This window comes from Gopherus flavomarginatus, chromosome 2 (assembly GCF_025201925.1).
Source record: "Gopherus flavomarginatus isolate rGopFla2 chromosome 2, rGopFla2.mat.asm, whole genome shotgun sequence".
Lineage (NCBI taxonomy): Eukaryota > Metazoa > Chordata > Testudines > Testudinidae > Gopherus > Gopherus flavomarginatus.
In genome coordinates, this window is record NC_066618.1 from 22,472,832 (window position 1) to 22,491,596 (window position 18,765).

The window sequence follows — 18,765 nt, forward strand, 5'->3', positions numbered from 1 at the left end:
TCTTATCCAGATCTATTCCACCCCGAAAAATCTTCTATTCATTTAACTTTTTGAAACTCTGCACTTTTAGAGAGGTAAGGGATTAACTCTGTGTACACAAATTTTCAGAGGGATAGTAGGGTTGAGGTCTGTTATTTCTCACTTCTATACAGTATTTATTTATTTATTTAAAATCATTTTTGCTGTTAACAAGCATGTTACCTCTGGAGACACAAATCCACAGTTTGAGACCTGAAAAGCTAAGCATTTCTGATGGTATCTTCCAGACTGAGCACTGAGTTCCATTGAGTAGATAGAAAGATTGACCTAAATAATCTGTACAGAAGCCTGTGGAACCCCATAAAACTGGGTCCCTAATCCATGAACTATTAGAACTCATTTACAAAACTTGTGTTAAAAATTACATGAATATATTGTCTCATACTATAGAATTAGAATTTATAATCTCTATTCCATGATGAGATATATTTGAGCTGTAATGTATCTTAATTAAAACTATCTTTACATAAAATGCTTTTTGAGGGAAAAAGCTATCAAAAATCAGGATTTTTTTTTAAATATTATTGATTTTTATCCAGCCTGGAAAGAGGTATTAAACAATTATTTATTTTTATTCTGTGATGCCCTATATTGAAAAGCCACTGGGCAACTAACGAAAATATTTTCAAACCCCTTAAGAATCGAAGGCCTAATATAAAGCCAGTACTGAATCAAAATCAAGAATCCTTTAAACTCACACAATAAATAATGCACCATTCCACTCACCAAAACACTATCCCAATCCAACCCAGGCCATAATTTACCAAGACAGACAATATCCTCCCATGTAAAAAACAAAACTCAGAGGGACACAAATGCTTCTCGAATGATATCACAATTGTACTTTTGCATGTGCCCTTGACAGAGAAGGCTCTGTCTCCTGTCCACTTGAAATAACACTGTGGAATGTTCAGCACTGATTCCAAACATGTCAAGTTTAATCACCAGGACAAGACACAGGGATACAGAGGAAACCTAAGGGAGACTAATTCTGTGTTATTTACAGTTTTACATACTTCTCTAATCTCACTTGCTTCTGCATAGTGGGCAGGCAGTGCTGCTCCTGGAGCATGAATGAAGGTCCATCCACCAACAGTCATCATGCTATTGTGTTCTGCAGGAGCTACAGCTATGAGTGATTCTCAAGAGTAACTCCAAATAAAGTAGATCACGTTAGATGTCACAAAGGGTATAACCTATCATAAATAGGGCCTCTCTTTACGGAGCATAACTTTCAAATATTTTAGAAGTACCGTTAAAACTGGGTTTCCTCTTTCTGCTTGCAATCAAAGACCATGCCTAAATTCTTGAATTCCTACCCCACTAGCAACATCACTATCTTGCATCTAGTCAGTTTCAATCAGTCATTGTAATAGCAGCAAGATACTAACTTCCTGTTTGGAAGAGAGACAGACTTTATCTTCACTGCTAAAAATGGAGTGTTATTTTTACCTAGGGTAACTAATGTGTGTGAGTGAGCTCCAGGTAAAAACATTGGGAAGACAAGCCACCCAAGTTTTACAGTGAGGTAATCTTTCTGAGGTCAACCCGAGGTGGGGGTGTAGTGCTGACCTCACCTAATTTATCACATAGTAAAACTAAAATGCTGTGTCTTCACTGTGTTTTTACTTGGGGATAGCTTATGCACACTAGTTACCCCAAGGTTAAAAAAAACCAAACATTTTAGCAGAGAAGCCAAAGCCAAATATAGTTCTGCATAGCATACTGAGGATAAATCAGACAAAACCATTTTATTAGCTCCCTGAAGGTCTTCACATACACTCTGACCAGTAATAGGGACAGAAGTGGATAACTCAATAAGAGAGAGCAGAGAGCACTGTAAATAGAGTAGAAGGTGCTTTGGAACAGCAGAAGAACTCAAACAATGACTCTCCAACCAGACATCTAAGTCTAATATGAGGCATCCAATATTCAGAGACCAGTTTTGAAAATCTGGGCCAAAGTTAAACTTTCTGTGTTTACTTCCCCAATTGAAAATACTTAACTAATCCTCACAATCCCTTGTAAGGTAAAGGTGTACATAAAATCCATTGAAAATCTCAAGCACTCTGTAACTGCTAATTATCTTTTAGCTTTTAGGATACAATGTGACCAAAAATAATTTTCAGAGATAACAGTAGACACACAAGAATGCCCCTTTCTTGAATTTAATGTTGTATTTTGACAAGTCTGCCCTGTTTACTCAAAGAATATTAAAAATTACTTGATCTCAGGTAAGATCCACCCACCCCCAATCTCTGTGCATCACAGGTGGTTATGGGAGACCTTCCAGATGTAAATGGCTTAGTTTGGATACTAATTCTAAACCTATGTGTACTTTTTTTCTTAAAGTCAGGTTGAAAATGTCAACATCAAATTTACTTTTGAGCTCTCCAGTCTTTTGAGCTGGTGTTAGACTTCATTTATACTGGGAAAGTGTTCTGATGTACTTGGATGAAAAATGTTATACTATAAGATCAAAGCATGTGCCAGTGCTATTTGAAGTGTTTCAACAGAAGCTTGAATTTGGATTTAACAAACACTGATGATTACTGAGAAGCTTTGAGAAGCTCGTACACAAATTTATAATCATTCTACAAAAACTCTGTACCTTTTCTAACAGAAATGCCTTGTCAATAGAGATATAGCTGTAGACATGTTAGCTAAACAAAGCTGCACAATTCCATCCTATTAGCTGATGATTTGGAAAACCTCAAAGCATAACACATTAAGTGCAAGAAACCACTCCAGGGATCCTTACTCTACTCCCTTATCCTCTGTAGCACGTTTACCATTTATGGCTTGTCATCAACACACGCAATCACTAACATCCCAAAATGTTCATGGAAGCACTGCAGCTTCGGAAAAAAGACATTAATATTCTAAACTATTTGGAGACATTCAAACTTGGAAAGGCTCATGACTCTAAGTTGTCATGCTTGGAAGACTTCAATATATTGTACTAATCGAAGTCCCCTCTAACAAGTGCAGCTTGCATATATAAAGCAATATTGATTCAGCTGTGCTTAACTGTTTATACAGGCTAAAATCTAAAAACACTATTTCAGACATTAGACCATGTCTTCCTGTGAGAGGTTTAGTTGCTGTCAATGAGGCTTGACTTAATAATACAGTGTGCCAGCCACTATAGTTAATTAACTTTTTTGGTTCACCTCACAGAGCAGTTTTCTGCAATCTGATCTTATCTGCACAATCCCTGTTAGGGTTTCATGCTGCAAGGAGGTTTGCAACAACTGCATCTTCCATTAATAAAACTCTCCTAGCTTTATAAATGCTCCCTTGATGGGGAGTGAAGAGGTGGCATCTAAGGAAGGATTTGAAAGCAGCAGGGAGATACTGAGGCTGAAGTAAATGATCTGGAGAATACCTAAAGGAAATAATGCCAGTGCTCTGCATGAGCAACTCAGATACTAGAGAGGAACACAGAAAAGCCCTATTTTCAAACTAACAGCCTTGTCTACACCCTATGCTGTTTACCTCAACACCAGTATACAGCACTGTGTTATTTTATAAGAAAGGACAGGACATGCTTGGTTGCTGTTTTCTATCAGCATCTAAAATATTGCTTTAAATCTTGTAATCTGATAGCGGCGCAGCAGCAGAAAGCTGATGTTTTACATAAACTGCTTTACTTATCATGTACGATGCAAAATAGAACATGACATTTTCCAAATATTCAGTCAAAAAACTGAGATTAGAAGAACCGTAAATATACAGCTACAGGAAATGTTCTGAACAGACTATATGCCATTTGCTTTCAGAATTCTTCTGAAAACTCCTTCCTGAAGCTTCATTCACTCTGTGTCTAACATGCACACATATCCCTTACTCTCTCCTACCCCCAATTCCTAGTCTTATTCGCCTTGCTCTTCATTTACTGCGCGTACTCCAACTCCTGTTAGTCTCAAAATGTTTATCCATCTGCTTCTTTCTTCATGTAACAACTCAGATGCTTATGTGGGAACATTCATTCTTCAGCTTTATAGAATTCCAAGTAATGTTCTTCACTTTTCTATTAATGCCTAGAAATAATACCACCTTGCTCTTACACAGAATTTTTATCCCTAGATCTCAAACCCTTTATGAAGGTGGTAAGTATCCTATCCCTCATTCTACAGATAAAGAAACAGTCATTGAACTGACTTGAAGGATGTAAAATCAAATGGCATCTAAATCTTTACACCCCAAATCCTGCCTCTCTCAATGAAAAATCCAGAAAGCACACTCAAAGTCTTCTTCCTTGGCTAAGCCTGATATCACCGAGGCAAACATAAAACAATACACTCCTTTTTAACCACTTGTTGAGTAAGTGCAGTTCAGGAAAACTGATAGAAGATTTATGGAAGAAAATTAATACAGCTTGAGTGTTGCAGGAATAACTAAGCAAATGGAAATGAGAACTCAGCACTGAGGCCAAAAAAGACCTTTATAAAGTATTAGGGCCCTACCAAATTCACTGTCTATTTTGGTCAATTTCATGGTCATAGGATTTTTTTAAATGTAAATTTCATGATTTTAGCTATCTGAATCTGAAATTTCATGGTGTTGTAATTATAGGGGTCCTGACCCAAAAAGGAGTTGGGGGGTTGCATGGTTATTGTATGGATGAGTTGCTGTACTGGTACTCTTACTTCTGCACTGCTGCCGGCAGCAGCGCTGCCTTCAGAGCTGGGCAGGTGGAGACCAGCAGGTGCAGGCCAGGAGCCCAGCTCTGAAAGCAGAGCCATGGCCAGCAGCAGCGCAGAAGTAAGGATGACATGGTATGGTATTGCCACCCTTACTTCTGCACTGCTACCTGCAGAGCTTGGCTCTCAGTCAGCACGCACTACTGTCTGGCCGCCCAGCTCTGAAGTCAGCACAGAAGTAAGGGTGGCAATACTGCAACCCCCCTACAATAACCCTGTGACACCCCCCAGCAACTCCTTTTTGGGTCAGGACTCCCAATTTGAGAAATACTGGTCTCCCCCATGAAATCTGTATTGTTTAACTCTGGTCTCCCCCATGAAATCTGTATAATATAACACTGATCTCCCCCAGATTTCATGGAGAGAGAGATCAGATTTCACAGTTTGTGACACATTTTTCATGGCCATGAATTTGATAGTGCCCTATACATGATATAACATTGATTGCTGCACAAATATACAGCAGTTCCTGCACTGAATGGTGACATATGGCCTAACAGATGTATATGATGTGATGAATGAACCTCTCTCCTCTCAGCTCCTTACACTAGGACTTGTGATCCAATTATTATTTTAACAATACAAAGATATTTTTAATTCTCCTTTTCTTTAATCCAGGCAAATGTTTATCCCAATTTCATTGTTAGAAAAAAATCCACTTGTGCTGGAAAACTAACCAAGTTATTTTCTTTTGAAAAATTTAAATCCCACAGCTCCCAGGGCTCTGGGTACCTTTCCACTGCACAATTTGCAGACATCAGGAATATCTGGAGAATTTCAGACACAGTTATATAAAAAACAGCTTGGGAGAGAGGGTAATGCTCAAAAGTAAGAAGTCCTCACGTTTTCTGTTAAATATAAAAAGAGGCATTGGCTGGTATATTTTATTTTTCATTTCCCCAATTCCTGTTTTACTTGAGTCTTTCAATATCCATCCTCTCCAGATCCTTGAAAATAATATTAATTTCCTTAATGATTTTAATGATGACATCAGCACAATTCTGTTAATACTGTTTATTAACCAGATGAAGACAAGGGCACATGAGTTGAAAACATTTGTATAGGTCCCTCAGAAATATTGCTACTAAGGTTGTTTTATTAATTTGTCAGCAATAGTGGCTTTTTATTTGTCATATAGACGCATTTATAATTTAGAGAATATTCACCCAGATTAGGGCAAAAGCATGAAATACATTGCAGTGGTTGTAAAAAACCTGATGGTATCCCTGCACATTTTTAAAATTAAAATCAGTCACTGGTGAATGCCAGTGACTGAGGTGCTTAATCATCACTGACCTACTTTTATCAACTTTGGTTAGGGAAAAATAAGAATAGGATTTTCAAAAGAGCACAGTTGGCCTAACTCTGCTCCCACTGAAAACAAAGCTAAAACTCCCACTGACTTCAATGCAGCTAAAGTTAATGCTACTCAAAATCTCCCCATAAATCACTAAATTGGGCACAGAAAGATAATACGACATTATAGATACATACACGTTTGCAATTTTATTGCAATTTTTTAAAAATAATGAGATGTATGCAGTTAAAACTGTGTCCCTTTTTGCATGAATCTCTTGAATGTGGTGGACTCTCTTTGCTGGATATAACAGTGTACAATCTCACTGCCCAACTAAGGGTAATACTCATTTGAAAATCACCATCTAATCACTGGACAAAAAGTGTATGATATGCTTGAAAATCCAATACTATACAAAACTGTGGAGCTATACTCTGGATCAGACACACAAATCTGACCACATGAGGTGTTCTTTTTCTGATTATTTTAATAGCCACAAAAGACCAAGGAAGTTTACTGAAGAATTAACCTTGAGGGGAAGTTGGGGAACTTACGCATCTTTACTTTCTCTGTATTTATCTTATTTTTCATCTCTCTCTCTTATTCCCTTCACTATTTGTTTAAAGGACCTGATTCAGCAACAGGGGCGGCTTTAGGTATTTTGCCACCCCAAGCCTGGCAGGCTGCCTTCGGTGGCTTGCCTGCGAGAGGTCCCCGGTCCCGCGGATTCAGCAGCAGCCTGTGGGAGGTCTGCCAAAGCCGCAGGACTAGAAGACCCTCCACAGGCAGGATGCCAAAGGCGGCCTGCCTGCCGCCCTCACGGCGACCAGCAGAGCACCCCTGCGGCTTGCCACCCCAAGCACGCACTTGGTGTGCTGGTGCCTGGAGCTGCCCCTGTTCCGCAAAGTACTTAAGCACATACCTTAATTTCAAGAACATGAGCAATCCCCATTGACTTTAATGGGAGTACTCGTGCTTAAAGTTAGACACATGCTTAACTCTGTTTCTGTATCAGGGCCTACAAACTATGCTATACTAAAAAGACAACAGTACTAACTGTTCTGCCTGAATGCTTAAAACAAACAGGAGTCCTCTCACTGTATTTTGTACCACACGTTCATGAAGACAAAAATCCTTTGTATTATACTTTGTAATTAAGCTATGGATCTATGTATTTTGCAGTCATAAAAATAGTTAGAGGCAGCCCTGTAAAGATACTGGTCCCTCAGGACAGCAGTGATTTCATACAGTACATTAACAACTCTGGAATGAGACCAAAGTGGTTGCTTTTGCCACTCTAGTGGACTTTGATCTGCAGCCACCCACTCAGTGTTGTGTCTGTTTTCTTGTTTCACTGCAGGGAAGGTAGGAGGGAGAGGAGAAGGAAGATGCTCAGGGTTAGCTCAAGCAAAAGGACAAGGAAGCAGTATACTGAGAAAAAAATGGTAGCATCCTGAGCAGAGGGAGAAAGATTCCTTTCAAGTCCTCCTTTTTCTTATGAGATAATAAAGGAACTTGTCTTGAAAAAACAAGGGTGATGATTGCTTAACATTATAGTCTAAAAAGGTAAAACTCCAACTGATGGAACTGCTACCTTCAATCTAGACTGTCACAGTTTTAAAAGTTAAAATATTTTTATTTGAATGTATCTAACTTTATTTCTAATTATTTCCAGGAAATTTTGTTAGTCGTGATGTTATCTAAAGCCAAGAGGAATAAAAACCACATTTAACTCACCCTAACAACAACTTATCAGCAATCTGATAAAAAATACTTTATTCATAACTTAGATTTTGCTTATTAAGTTGATTGTATATGTAACTATATAGAGGACAGACAGGTCAACAAAACACATCACTCAGACTTACCATTTATGCAGATCTCAAAAGTTTGGCAAAGATCATCCTCAAACAGGCAGCCTAAAAACACAACAGAAAGGTAAAATCAGTAAAGTTTTCAAATTGTGGATAATTGGTAGAGTACAGACTTCTTAGGCTATTAAATCCTCAGTGAGATGCAGACATTTTGTTGACTTTAGGTTTCTACGTGGGGCAGTACAGAAGATCAAGAACATGGAAACAGGCTTGTCAGAAAGCTCCTCTCACCAAATGTACACTTCCAGAATAGCATTCGGCCCACTTCTCCCCCTCCCTGCTCTACAAATGATTGTATCTTCCTTGTTCCTGACAATAATATGAAGAGCCTCGTATTCTCTTCATCTGTTTAGGTGCCATCACAAATTAGAGTATGCTGAGACCAGCACAGAGCCCTAGTGGATAGTGTAACATGGAATTCAGAAGTCCTTTCAATATACTCTATCTGAGGTAAGCTGAAGCTGGAAAGCAGGCAAGTATTGCTTTCAGAAGGTAACAGAACAGTAAGAGGTGGAATGCAGGAGGGCTAGATTTAGGCATTGACAGCGTAAGGCCATGCCTATGGCCCCACTCCTGGTAATGTGATTATATCAGACTACCATCTGTCGTTTAAAAACATAAATGTAAGATTATGGTGCAGAGAAAACCTTGATAACGGGGATGAAGGATGTAGCAATGCCTGCCTCGTTGCCTCAGTTTGCAGACAGCCTGAACAATAGCTCTGAGAGAAGTGAACTGCCCAATTCTTATTTCAGTGGGGTGTTAACTCTCAGACTCACTGTTCTGAGGGCCTCTGCCATCAACACCCGAACAGAGGACTCTGTATTTGGTTGCAAAGCAGTCCCAGCCCACCCATTCATGCAGATAGCTACTGACGGCTAGGTTAAGTACTCTTCCCTACCTTCCCCTACTGCTGACTTCACTACTCTCAGTAGTGGGAGTCCTGCTACTATCCCTGTTGCTTCCCTTTAGAAAAGGCCCCTGATGCTGTTCCTGGAAGGAGAAAAGGGGTCTCCACGATGCTGCCTCTATCACATTCACTCCAAGTGGGGGCCACAGTGCAGGTGGAGAGTCTCACTGTAGAAGCATCATGCTGTGCCTACGGCCCCAGTTTGTCTTAGTCCAGACCTTCAGTGCACTAATTATTCCATCTCCTGACAATGAAACCTGACAACTAGATAAAGAATTGGGATGGGATGCACTCGAAATATACTATGCTCTGAACTTAGGTCATGCGTTCCACACAGATCTCAAATCTCCTGACAAACAGTACGCTTCACAACATATCTGAGAGGCAGGTATTGCCTCAGATGCACAGATGGGCACATGGAGTCCTGGAGATTAAATTGACTTGCCCAATGCGACACAGTGAGTCAACATCAGAACAGGGCATATAACTCTCAGCACATGGTTTAACAATTGAAGCAAATTCCCTCTATTCCCAACTCTGCCTGCCTTCCCAGATGCAGAGGAAGTGAAGATATCACTACTACATTTCTTTGATCATAGGGAGATACCTGGAGTCAGCGGCTCTAAATTAGAGTGAGTGAAAGCCTTAGTGCAGGTGAAATCCTGAATCTCTTCCTTGAAAGGGAAAGGATTTGGAAGGATTGGTGAGGGAAAGCTTATACAATGATCACATACACCCCTGCTCAACTATGCTCCTAAATCTGGTATCTCCTGTAGGCTGGAGAAATGGAATGAAAATGCAAACAACACTTTACACACATACATGGATGGATTCTGCATGCACAATATGACAGAGAAGTACATATCAATTTCAAATTATGAACTCCATTTTGTATTATGCGTGGAACATGTCTTAACTTGCCCAAGGCAAACCTGTTGTGATGAATTCTAGACAGATGCTCTCCTCAGGAAACATGTTTCACCCTTCATCAGTCTAGAGCCACTAACTGTCTCCCAACTACCAGCCCCTGTGGAATAATTGATTTTCTACATAAGGGCACACGGAGTGAGGATGAGTGGGGAGGGGCCTACTTAACAGCAAAGTCCTGCTCTGTGCAGGGAGCCAACCATCAGTGCACATAAGAAGGACTTCCAGGAGAGAAGGGGCAGGAGGGGTTTCTGCCTAGCCTGAAACAATGATGAACCTGGGACTCTCAGAAGGGTTGAGATGAGACTAGGGGAGGGTGCATTTCAGGGCTTGCTCTAAGAGTAAATTTTCTCTGGTTAAGGAACAGGGGTGGCTCTAGGTATTTTGCTGCCCCAAGCACGGCGGGCAGGCTGCCTGCGGCAGCTTGCCTGAGGGAGGTCCCCGGTCCTGCGGATTCGGCAGCACGCCTGTGGGAGGTCTGCCGAAGCCGTGGGACCAGTGGACGCTCCGCAGGCATGCTGCCAAAGGCAACCTGCCTGCCGCACTTGCAGCAACTGGCAGAGCGCCTCCCGTGGCTTGCCGCCCCAGGCACGCGCTTGGCGTGCCGGTGCCTGGAGCTGCCCCTGTTAAGGAATTCCTTTGCTAAGGGGTCCTTGCCTTCCTGTCACATTATCCCTGAAGGGGTTAAACTAAAAGCCTGGAGTGCCCACAGCCTAGGTGGAGCTCTGGGATGTATGTAAGTGATTGGGGAGGGGTCGTGTTCAGGAATTCTCAGATATTGATTTCTGGGCCTACCGCATCAGCACCCCACATTCTAAAGAAGGGTGACAGGAGATCTGAGTCATTGGAACATGCCCCGTAGACCCAGAGCTACAAACAGTGACTAGACTCTACCCTATTGACTTGGAAGAATGGTAGGACCCAGCAAGTGGATCCATTCATAACAGAATGGTGATTGTACAGTGAGGTACTGAGTCAGGTTCTAACATATCAGTAATTTTTAAAAAGTGGAAAGGCCCAGAGAAGGCCTAAATTATGATCAACAAAGTGAGCATGTTAAGAGTGAAAAATGGAAACAGCAAAGCCCCATCAGTATGAATACATGACTCAAATGCACTCTGTAATTTTGCTTGATCTATTTTGCATTATCCATCTATTTTCCATAAAGAGCACAGGGGAGAACTGATTATATACTGCTTTTAATAACAGTTGACTATTAGATGCTGATTAGAATGAGGCATCTGATTCAATTAACCCTGAAAGCCAATGCCTTGAAGTGAAGATGAATAAACCCAGTGTAGGACAAACCATACCCAACCTTGATTACTGTAAAAAAATCTACAAAAACCTCCAAGCCGCCTTGAGATATGTGATATTTCAAATTATTCATTACCAGAGTTGAATGCTAGACATACTTCACCCAGCCAGTCAATATGCTAATTTAACTGTTAATTTATTTTTGTTGTTATTTGCTGTAACATTAAGAAGCATAATGTTTCATTTTAAATATCATCTACCTACTAATACTAACGATGGTAATACGTCACTCTCAAAGAGTGAAGAGGCATTATATCCAGCAGACACTTCATTCAGTTCATGCATTACAGGATCAAAAATACATTTCATTTTCCCGCTAAACAATTCCGCTCCCAGCTAACTTCCAGCCAAACACATGAAAAGTTGATGCAGTTACCCCAAGCCCTAATGAAATACAGAAGCAATTTAAAACCAGGATCACCATGAAACTATTCATCTGGCTAAGGAGACCCACTCCTGAACTAGCTGAAAAGGTCCATGTTGGTCTAGGCCAGTGGTGGGCAACCTGTGGCCCACGGGCCACATGCAGCCCATCAGGGTAATTCTCTGGGGGGCCGTGAGACAGTTTGTTTACATTGACCATCCGCAGGCATAGCCGCCCACAGCTCCCAGTGGACACTGTTCACCGTTCCCAGCCAATGGGAGCTGCAGGAACCGGTGGCCAGCACATCCCAGCAGCTCATGTCGCTTCCCGCAGCTCCCATTGGCCAGGAATGGCGAACCGGGGACGCTCAAAGCTGCAGGCGGCCATGCCTGCGGACAGTCGTTGTAAACAAACTAACTGTCTCGCAGCCCACCAGTGGATTACCCTGATGGGCCACAGGTTGCCCACCACTGGTCTAGGTCCTTCTCCACCTATGCATAAGTACAATTTTCCAGTACTGTATAGAGAAGATGAAGAAGTCTGATGCGCACGGAGGGAGGCGATTAGGGATTTCTGTCATTCCTACTGAGCAAAATTAAGGTTTGTGTCTGATATCTGGAGTTCACCTATAAGCTTTGTCCTCACAAGACAAAAAGTATGGGTCTTTTAAACATATGTTAATTTATGTGGTAAAATCCTAGTGGGTGAGCATTTTGAAGTACACCCTGTGCGTTAAACTACAGCTGCCTTGCCTACACTAGGATTTTAACATTGTTTATTACTTAATGTGTTAAAAGTACACCTTTCCTTCTAGTATAGGTACAGCCCCAGTGGTGAGGCACATGTGTCCAGGTGGAAGCAAAGCAGGTAAGAAGGAAAGTCTATTAGTGGAGAGAGGACTGGGCCTAAGAGAGGGTTTCATTCCTGGCTTAGCTACAGGCTTCCCTGTGTGACCTGGGGAAAGTCACTTCATCTGCATTGTGCCTCATTTGCCCATCTGTAAAAAAAAGAATAGTAATTCATAGAATCATAGAAGATTAGGGTTGGAAGAGACCTCAGGAGGTCATCTAGTCCAACCCCTGCTCAAAGCAGGACCAATCACAACTAAACCATCCCAGCCAGGGCTTTGTCAAGCCTGACCTTAAAAACCTCTAAAGATGGAGATTCCACACTTCCCTAGGTAACCCATTCCAGTGCTTCATCACCCTCCTGGTGAAACAGTTTTTCCTAATATCCAACCTAAATCTCCCTCACTGTAACTTGAGACCATTACTCCTTGTTATGCCATCTGCCACCACTGAGAACAGCCGAGCTCCATCTTTTTAGAACTCCCCTTCAGGTAGTTGAAGGCTGCTATCAAATCCTCCCTCACTCTTCTCTTCTGCTGACTAAATAAGCCCAGTTCCCTCAGCCTCTCCCCATAAGTCATGTGCCCCAGTCCCCAACCCTTTTCACTGCCCTCTGCTGGACTCTCTCCAATTTGTCCACATCCGTTCTGTAGTGGGGGGGCCAAAACTGGACGCAATACTCCAGGTGTGGCTTCACCAGTGCTGAATAGAGGGGAATAATCACTTCCCTCGATCTGCTGGCAATGCTTCTACTAATGCAGCCCCAATATGCCATTAGCCTTCTTGGTAACAAGGGCACACTGCTGACTCATATCCAGCTTCTCATCCACTGTAATCACTGGGTCCTTTTCTGCAGAACTGTCACTTACCCAGTCGTTCCCCAGCCTGTAGCAGAGCATGGGATTCTTCCATCCTAAGTGCAGGACTCTGCACTTGAGCTTATTGAACCTCATCAGATTCCTTTTGGCCTAATCCTCCCAATTTGTGTAGTTCACTCTGGACCCTATACCTAATCTCCAGTATATCTACCTCTCCCCGCAGCTTTGTGTCATCCCTGAACTTGCTGAAGGTGCAGTCCATCCCTCATAAATTAATCATAAATGAAGATGTTGAACAAAACTGGCACCAGGATCGACCCATGGGGCACTTCACTTGATACCAGCTGCCAACTAGACACTGAGGAACTGTTGATCACAACCCTTTGAGCCTGATGATCTAGCCAGCTTTCTATCCACCTTATAGTCCATTTATCCAACCCATACTTCTTTAACTTTCTGGCAAGAATACTGTGGGAGACTGTATCAAAAGCTTTGCTAAAGTCAAGGTATATTACATCCACCACTTTCCTCATATCCACAGAGCCAGTTATCTCATCATTGAAGGCCATCAGGTTGGTCAGGCATGACTTGCCTTTGGTGAATCCATGTTGACTGTTCCTGATCACCTTCCTCTCCTCCAAGTGCTTCAAAATAGATTCCTTGAGGACCTGCTCCATGATTTTTCCAGGGACTGAAGTGAGGCTAATCAGTCTGTAGTTCCCTGGATTCTCCCTCTTCCCTTCTTAAAAGATGGGCACTATATTTGCCTTTTTCCAATCATTCGGGACCTCCCTCGATTGCCACAATTTTCAAAGATAATGGCCAATGGATCTGCAATCACATCAGCCAACTCCCTCAGCACCCTCGGATGCATTGCTTCCAGCCCCATGGACGTGTGCATGTCCAGCTTTTCTAAACAGTCCTTACCCTGTTCTTTCACCTCTGAGGGCTGCTCACCACCTCCCTATACTGTACTGCCCAGTGCAGCAGTCTGGGAGCCGACCTTGTCTATCAAGTCCGAGGCAAAAAAAGCATTGAGTACTTCAGCTTTTTCCATATCATCTGTCACTAGGTTGCCTCCCTCAGTCAGTAAGTGTCCCACACTTTCCATGACCATCTTCTTGTTGCCAACATACCTATAGAAACCCTTCTTGTTACCCTTCACATCCCATGCTAGCTGCAACTCCAATTGTGCTTTCACCCCTACATGCTCAAGCAATATTTGTAAACTCCTCCCTAGTCATCTGTCCAAGTTTCCACTTGTTTTAAGGTTCCTTTTTGCATTTAGAAGATTTCACTGTTAAGCCAAGCTGGTCACCTGCCATATTTGCTATTCTTTCTGCACATTGGGATGGTTTGTTCCAGTGCCCTATTATGTCAATTCCCTATGTCACCGCAGCATTTGTAAGGCTACAAGCCATTAATGGTTGTGAAGTGCTCTGACACAACAGCAATAAGGGCCATATAAATACGTGGATAGATAGGTGTTCATTTTTGGAGGATATAAGAACAGCCATACTGGTTCAGACGAAAGGTCCACCTAGCCCAGTATCCTCTTTTCTGACAGTAGCCAATGCCAGGTGCCCCAGAGGAAATGAACAGAACAAGTAATCATCACGTGATCCATCCCCTGTTGCTCATTCCAGCTTCTGGCAAACAGAGGCTAGAGACACTATCCCTGTCCATCCTGGCTAATATTCATTGATAGACCTCTCTCTTTTTTGAATCCTTACAGTCACATCATCCTCTGGAAAAGAGTTCCACAGCTGACTGCGTTGTGTGAAGAAATAATTTTTCAGTCCTTTCTTTTAAGGTTTTGTGATAGGTATGCTATGTGTACAGCAACCTGAACTAACATAATATAAAGACTTTGTGTATTAATAACATAAAAAGAGTTAACTTCTCAGTGATTTACAATAGTGAGTGCCAAAAGAGTTTATGTGCACAAGTAATGAGCCTATGACAGATCAGATAAATCAAAGCTGATTAAAGGAAGTACAACCCACATTGTGAAGTGCAGGGGACCAGACCAAATCATGCATGCACAAGGGCTTCTCGTACCCAAACTTCAGCAAGTGAAAAGAAACAGCAAGATTCTCCCCCCTTGATGGGTTTGGTGGTCCTCTCTCAAAAATCACTTGTTCTGTGGATTTGAACCATTCATCATTTTTATAAACCCTTCTGATAGAGGCAATCACTACAGCTGAGCCAAGCATAATCCCCTTGTCCTCTCCCAGATGGTTTCTCTGGCATGCTCTACAAGAAGAAAAGAAGCCTGTGATACAGATTATACTCTCTGCTCAGGGAAAACCCTTGCTTCTCAACTAGCTAAAGGGCAGAATCCGTAGGGCCTGTCACTGCACTGGTTCCAACCTCTCTCTTCCTCTAGTTTATCCCCATATATTTTGTTCCCCATTATGTCAACATACTCAAGATCATTCTATGGATAGACTCAGCAAAGGAGTATTGGAAAGGACTTTTCAAGCTCTGCAGCTCCTGAGTGCAGAAACTGTGAATTTTAATGTCTTTATGAGAAACACATTCCTCTTCCCGGGTTCTGACAAAAACGATCCGTTCTAACCAGACCAGGTCACCAAGTGAGGCAGAACCTCCCAAAATTTAATTCTATTGGGTTTATTATAGATCTCCTTTCTTAAAAACAAAGACAAGAAAGGAAAAGTTTAGACACTTTTATTAAAAAACTAGAATGATAGAAAATTAATATGCCACACATTAAATGGATTAAAAGCTAACTAACTGATAGGTCTCCAAATGTAATTCTAAATGGGAATCACCATTGAATGGATGTTTCTCTGGTGGGCTCCACCTCTGCTCTATTTAACATTTTTTATCAAAGACCTGGAAGAAAACATAAAATCATCATCAGTGATGATTTTAAGTTCACAGATGACACAAAATTGGGGGAGTAGTAAATAATGACTAGAACAGGTTACTGATACAGAGCAATCTGGATGTTTGTTCACACAAGCAAACAATATGCGTTTTAATGTGGCTAAGTGTATACATCTAGGAACAAAGAATGTAGGCCATGCTTAAAAGATGGGGGCTCTGTCCTTGGAAGTTGTGACTATGAAAAAGATTTGGGGATTGTGGTGGATAATCAGCTGAACATGAAATCCCGGTGTGATACTGTGGACAAAAGGGCTAATATAGTCCTTGGATGCATAAACAGGGAATCTCAAGTAGGAGAAGAGATGTTATTTTACCTCTGTATTTGGCACTGGTGAGACCACTGCTGGTATTCTGTTTCCAGTCCTGGGGCCCACAATTCAAGAACGATGTTAATAAATTGGAGAGGGTTCAGAGAAGAACCATGAGAATAATTAAAGAATTAGAAAACATGTGGTAGACTCAAGGTGCTCAATCTACTTAGTTTAACAAAGAGAAGGCTAAGTGGTGACTTGATCACAGTGTAAGTGTCGTATATACTCAATCATAAGCCGGTTCATTTATAAGCCGACCTCCCACTCCAAGATGGGTAAGATGGGCCATCAGGATAAGCTGCTGGGGGGCCGAGATGGTTTGTTTACCTTGAGTGTCCGTAGGCATGGAGGTAAACCTAAGTAAACAAAGTATCCCGGCATGTCAGCTGCTTACCCTGACGGGCCGGACAGCAACTGGTGGGGAAATTTTTTTGGGGGGGGGAGAAGCTGAGAGTCAGGGGAGTAATCTCTGTGACCACCCCCACATGACCCCACCCCTAGCCCGGGACCCCCATACTCTCCCCATCCCATCTCTTCCCACCTTATCTGGGGAGGGCCAGGGGAGGATGTCTCTGGCCTGGTTGGAGCTGCTCTGGCAGGCTGGGCAGCACGGCCGCAGCCTGCTCTGGCAGGCCAGACCAGGCGGTACGGCCGCAGCATGTTCCAGTGGGCTGGGCTGGGTGGCACGGCTGCAGTGTGCTCTGGCGGGCAGGGCCAAACGGCACAGCTGCAGCCTGCCAGCCCCAGAGCTGCAGCTGCTTTGAAGGCTGGGGGGACAGCAGCATGGCCAGAAGCAGAGAGACTCTGGCCCTGCCTCTTCCCTTCTGGCTCTGCCACCTCTCCTTGCTCCCTCTGTTGGGGTGAGGGGCTGTTTCCCACCTCTCTCTCTCTATACCTGTTCATAAGATGACCCCCTTCTCTGGTGTTTCCCTTTTTTTTTCTTTACACTAAACAAATTCGGCTTGTAAATGAGTATATACGGTACCTCTATGGAAATACATATTTGATAGTAGGCTCTTCAGTCTAGCAGAGAAAAAGTATAATGTGATTCAATGGCTGAAAGTTGAAGCTAGGCAAATTCAGACTGGAAATAAGGCATACATTTTTAACAGAGAGGTTAATCAACCACTGGAACAATTTACCCAGGGTTGTGATGGATTCTCCATCACTAATGATTTTTAAATCAACATGGGATATTTTTCCAAAAGATCTGCTCCAGGAATTATTTTGGGGAAGTTCTATGGTTGTGTTATACAGGAGGTCAGATTAGAGTATCACAATGGTCCCTTCTGGCCTTGGAATCTATGAAGTACAGAATCAGATTGCAGGCCACATGAGCAACATATCATAGTAGTCTATCAGTGACTCTAGATCACTTCAACCTCATCTATGGGGAAAACAATGAGCACAGAGCCTAAGAAGTCATCTATGCTATCAAAAATGTTGACAAGCAACAAAAGCGACACAACAGCAGCACAGACCACAAAGAGAACACAATGCATATTTTCCCCACTTACCAGCCTATGATAATCTTGCATTAATTGTATCTCCTTTATGAGTCCTTCAAGCCTGTGGGTGGTTTTACCACCCAAGGAAGGGAAATAAATCTTCAGGTGTTAGTCTTTTTAAAGCCCTTTCCTCAACGATTGTTTTATTCTCTTCAACACAATAGCAAATAAACAAATACTGGGCAACATTTTCCTCACAGGCTTTCCCTATTTCAGCCAGCTAGGAAAAAAGAGAACGCCGTCTTACCCTTAAAGCCAGCTTCCCCTTCCTTTTATACTCTCCCTGAAGTGGCCACGTAACCAGCTAGGACCTGTTAACCTTTAACAGACTGTAGTGCCTTTACCTCATCACAAGTTTGATGTGCGTGCGCGTCTTTTTAAGAACTATGCTGGTACAAACTGTCATTTAATATTCTTGAGAACACAGGTTGTTCCACCCACTTCTACCTCATTCACATATAGCTGACATCTACCACTATCCTCCAAAAGAAAATCCAGCTCATGTAAAAAAAAAATTATGTAATACATAGGTTGAGAAAAGAGTGTCTGTACATCTGTGTATAGTGCTTAGATTATCCATAAATACAGAGTTTGTTTTTAAAAGTCATATAATACATAGAGTACTTTATCAGCAATCACCCAAATGTAGGTGAATACATTTAAGAATACAGTTTAGATATTAGCATCCAAGTATTTGGGTACATCACTCATGAGAAGTTGTACAGAGATTCAGTTGTGGAAAGCAAAATATATCAAGGAGTGGAGATTGTCCCTCGGTAATTGAGAATTAGGGTAGGTTGTCCATTTAGGAAATACAATATATCAGGGAAGTCTTTCAGTGACTTTCCTTATTGCGATTCTTATCGGCACTCCAGCTTATCTCTCCTGGTATTGTCAATGTCCGATGATGTGTTCTGTGTAGATGTCCCTCAA

General features: G+C 42.1%; 1 protein-coding gene across 3 annotated transcripts in view; it reads right to left on the reverse strand.

Moving 5' to 3' along the window:
* PTPRN2 (protein tyrosine phosphatase receptor type N2) overlaps positions 1-18,765 on the reverse strand; it is a 1,080,816-nt gene that overhangs the window by 933,945 nt on the left and 128,106 nt on the right. For all 3 annotated transcript variants that reach the window (XM_050942222.1, XM_050942220.1, XM_050942221.1), the window contains exon 2: positions 7,911-7,961. In XM_050942222.1, coding sequence (XP_050798179.1) covers positions 7,911-7,961 — 51 coding nt within the window. The remainder of the gene's footprint in view (positions 1-7,910; positions 7,962-18,765) is intronic.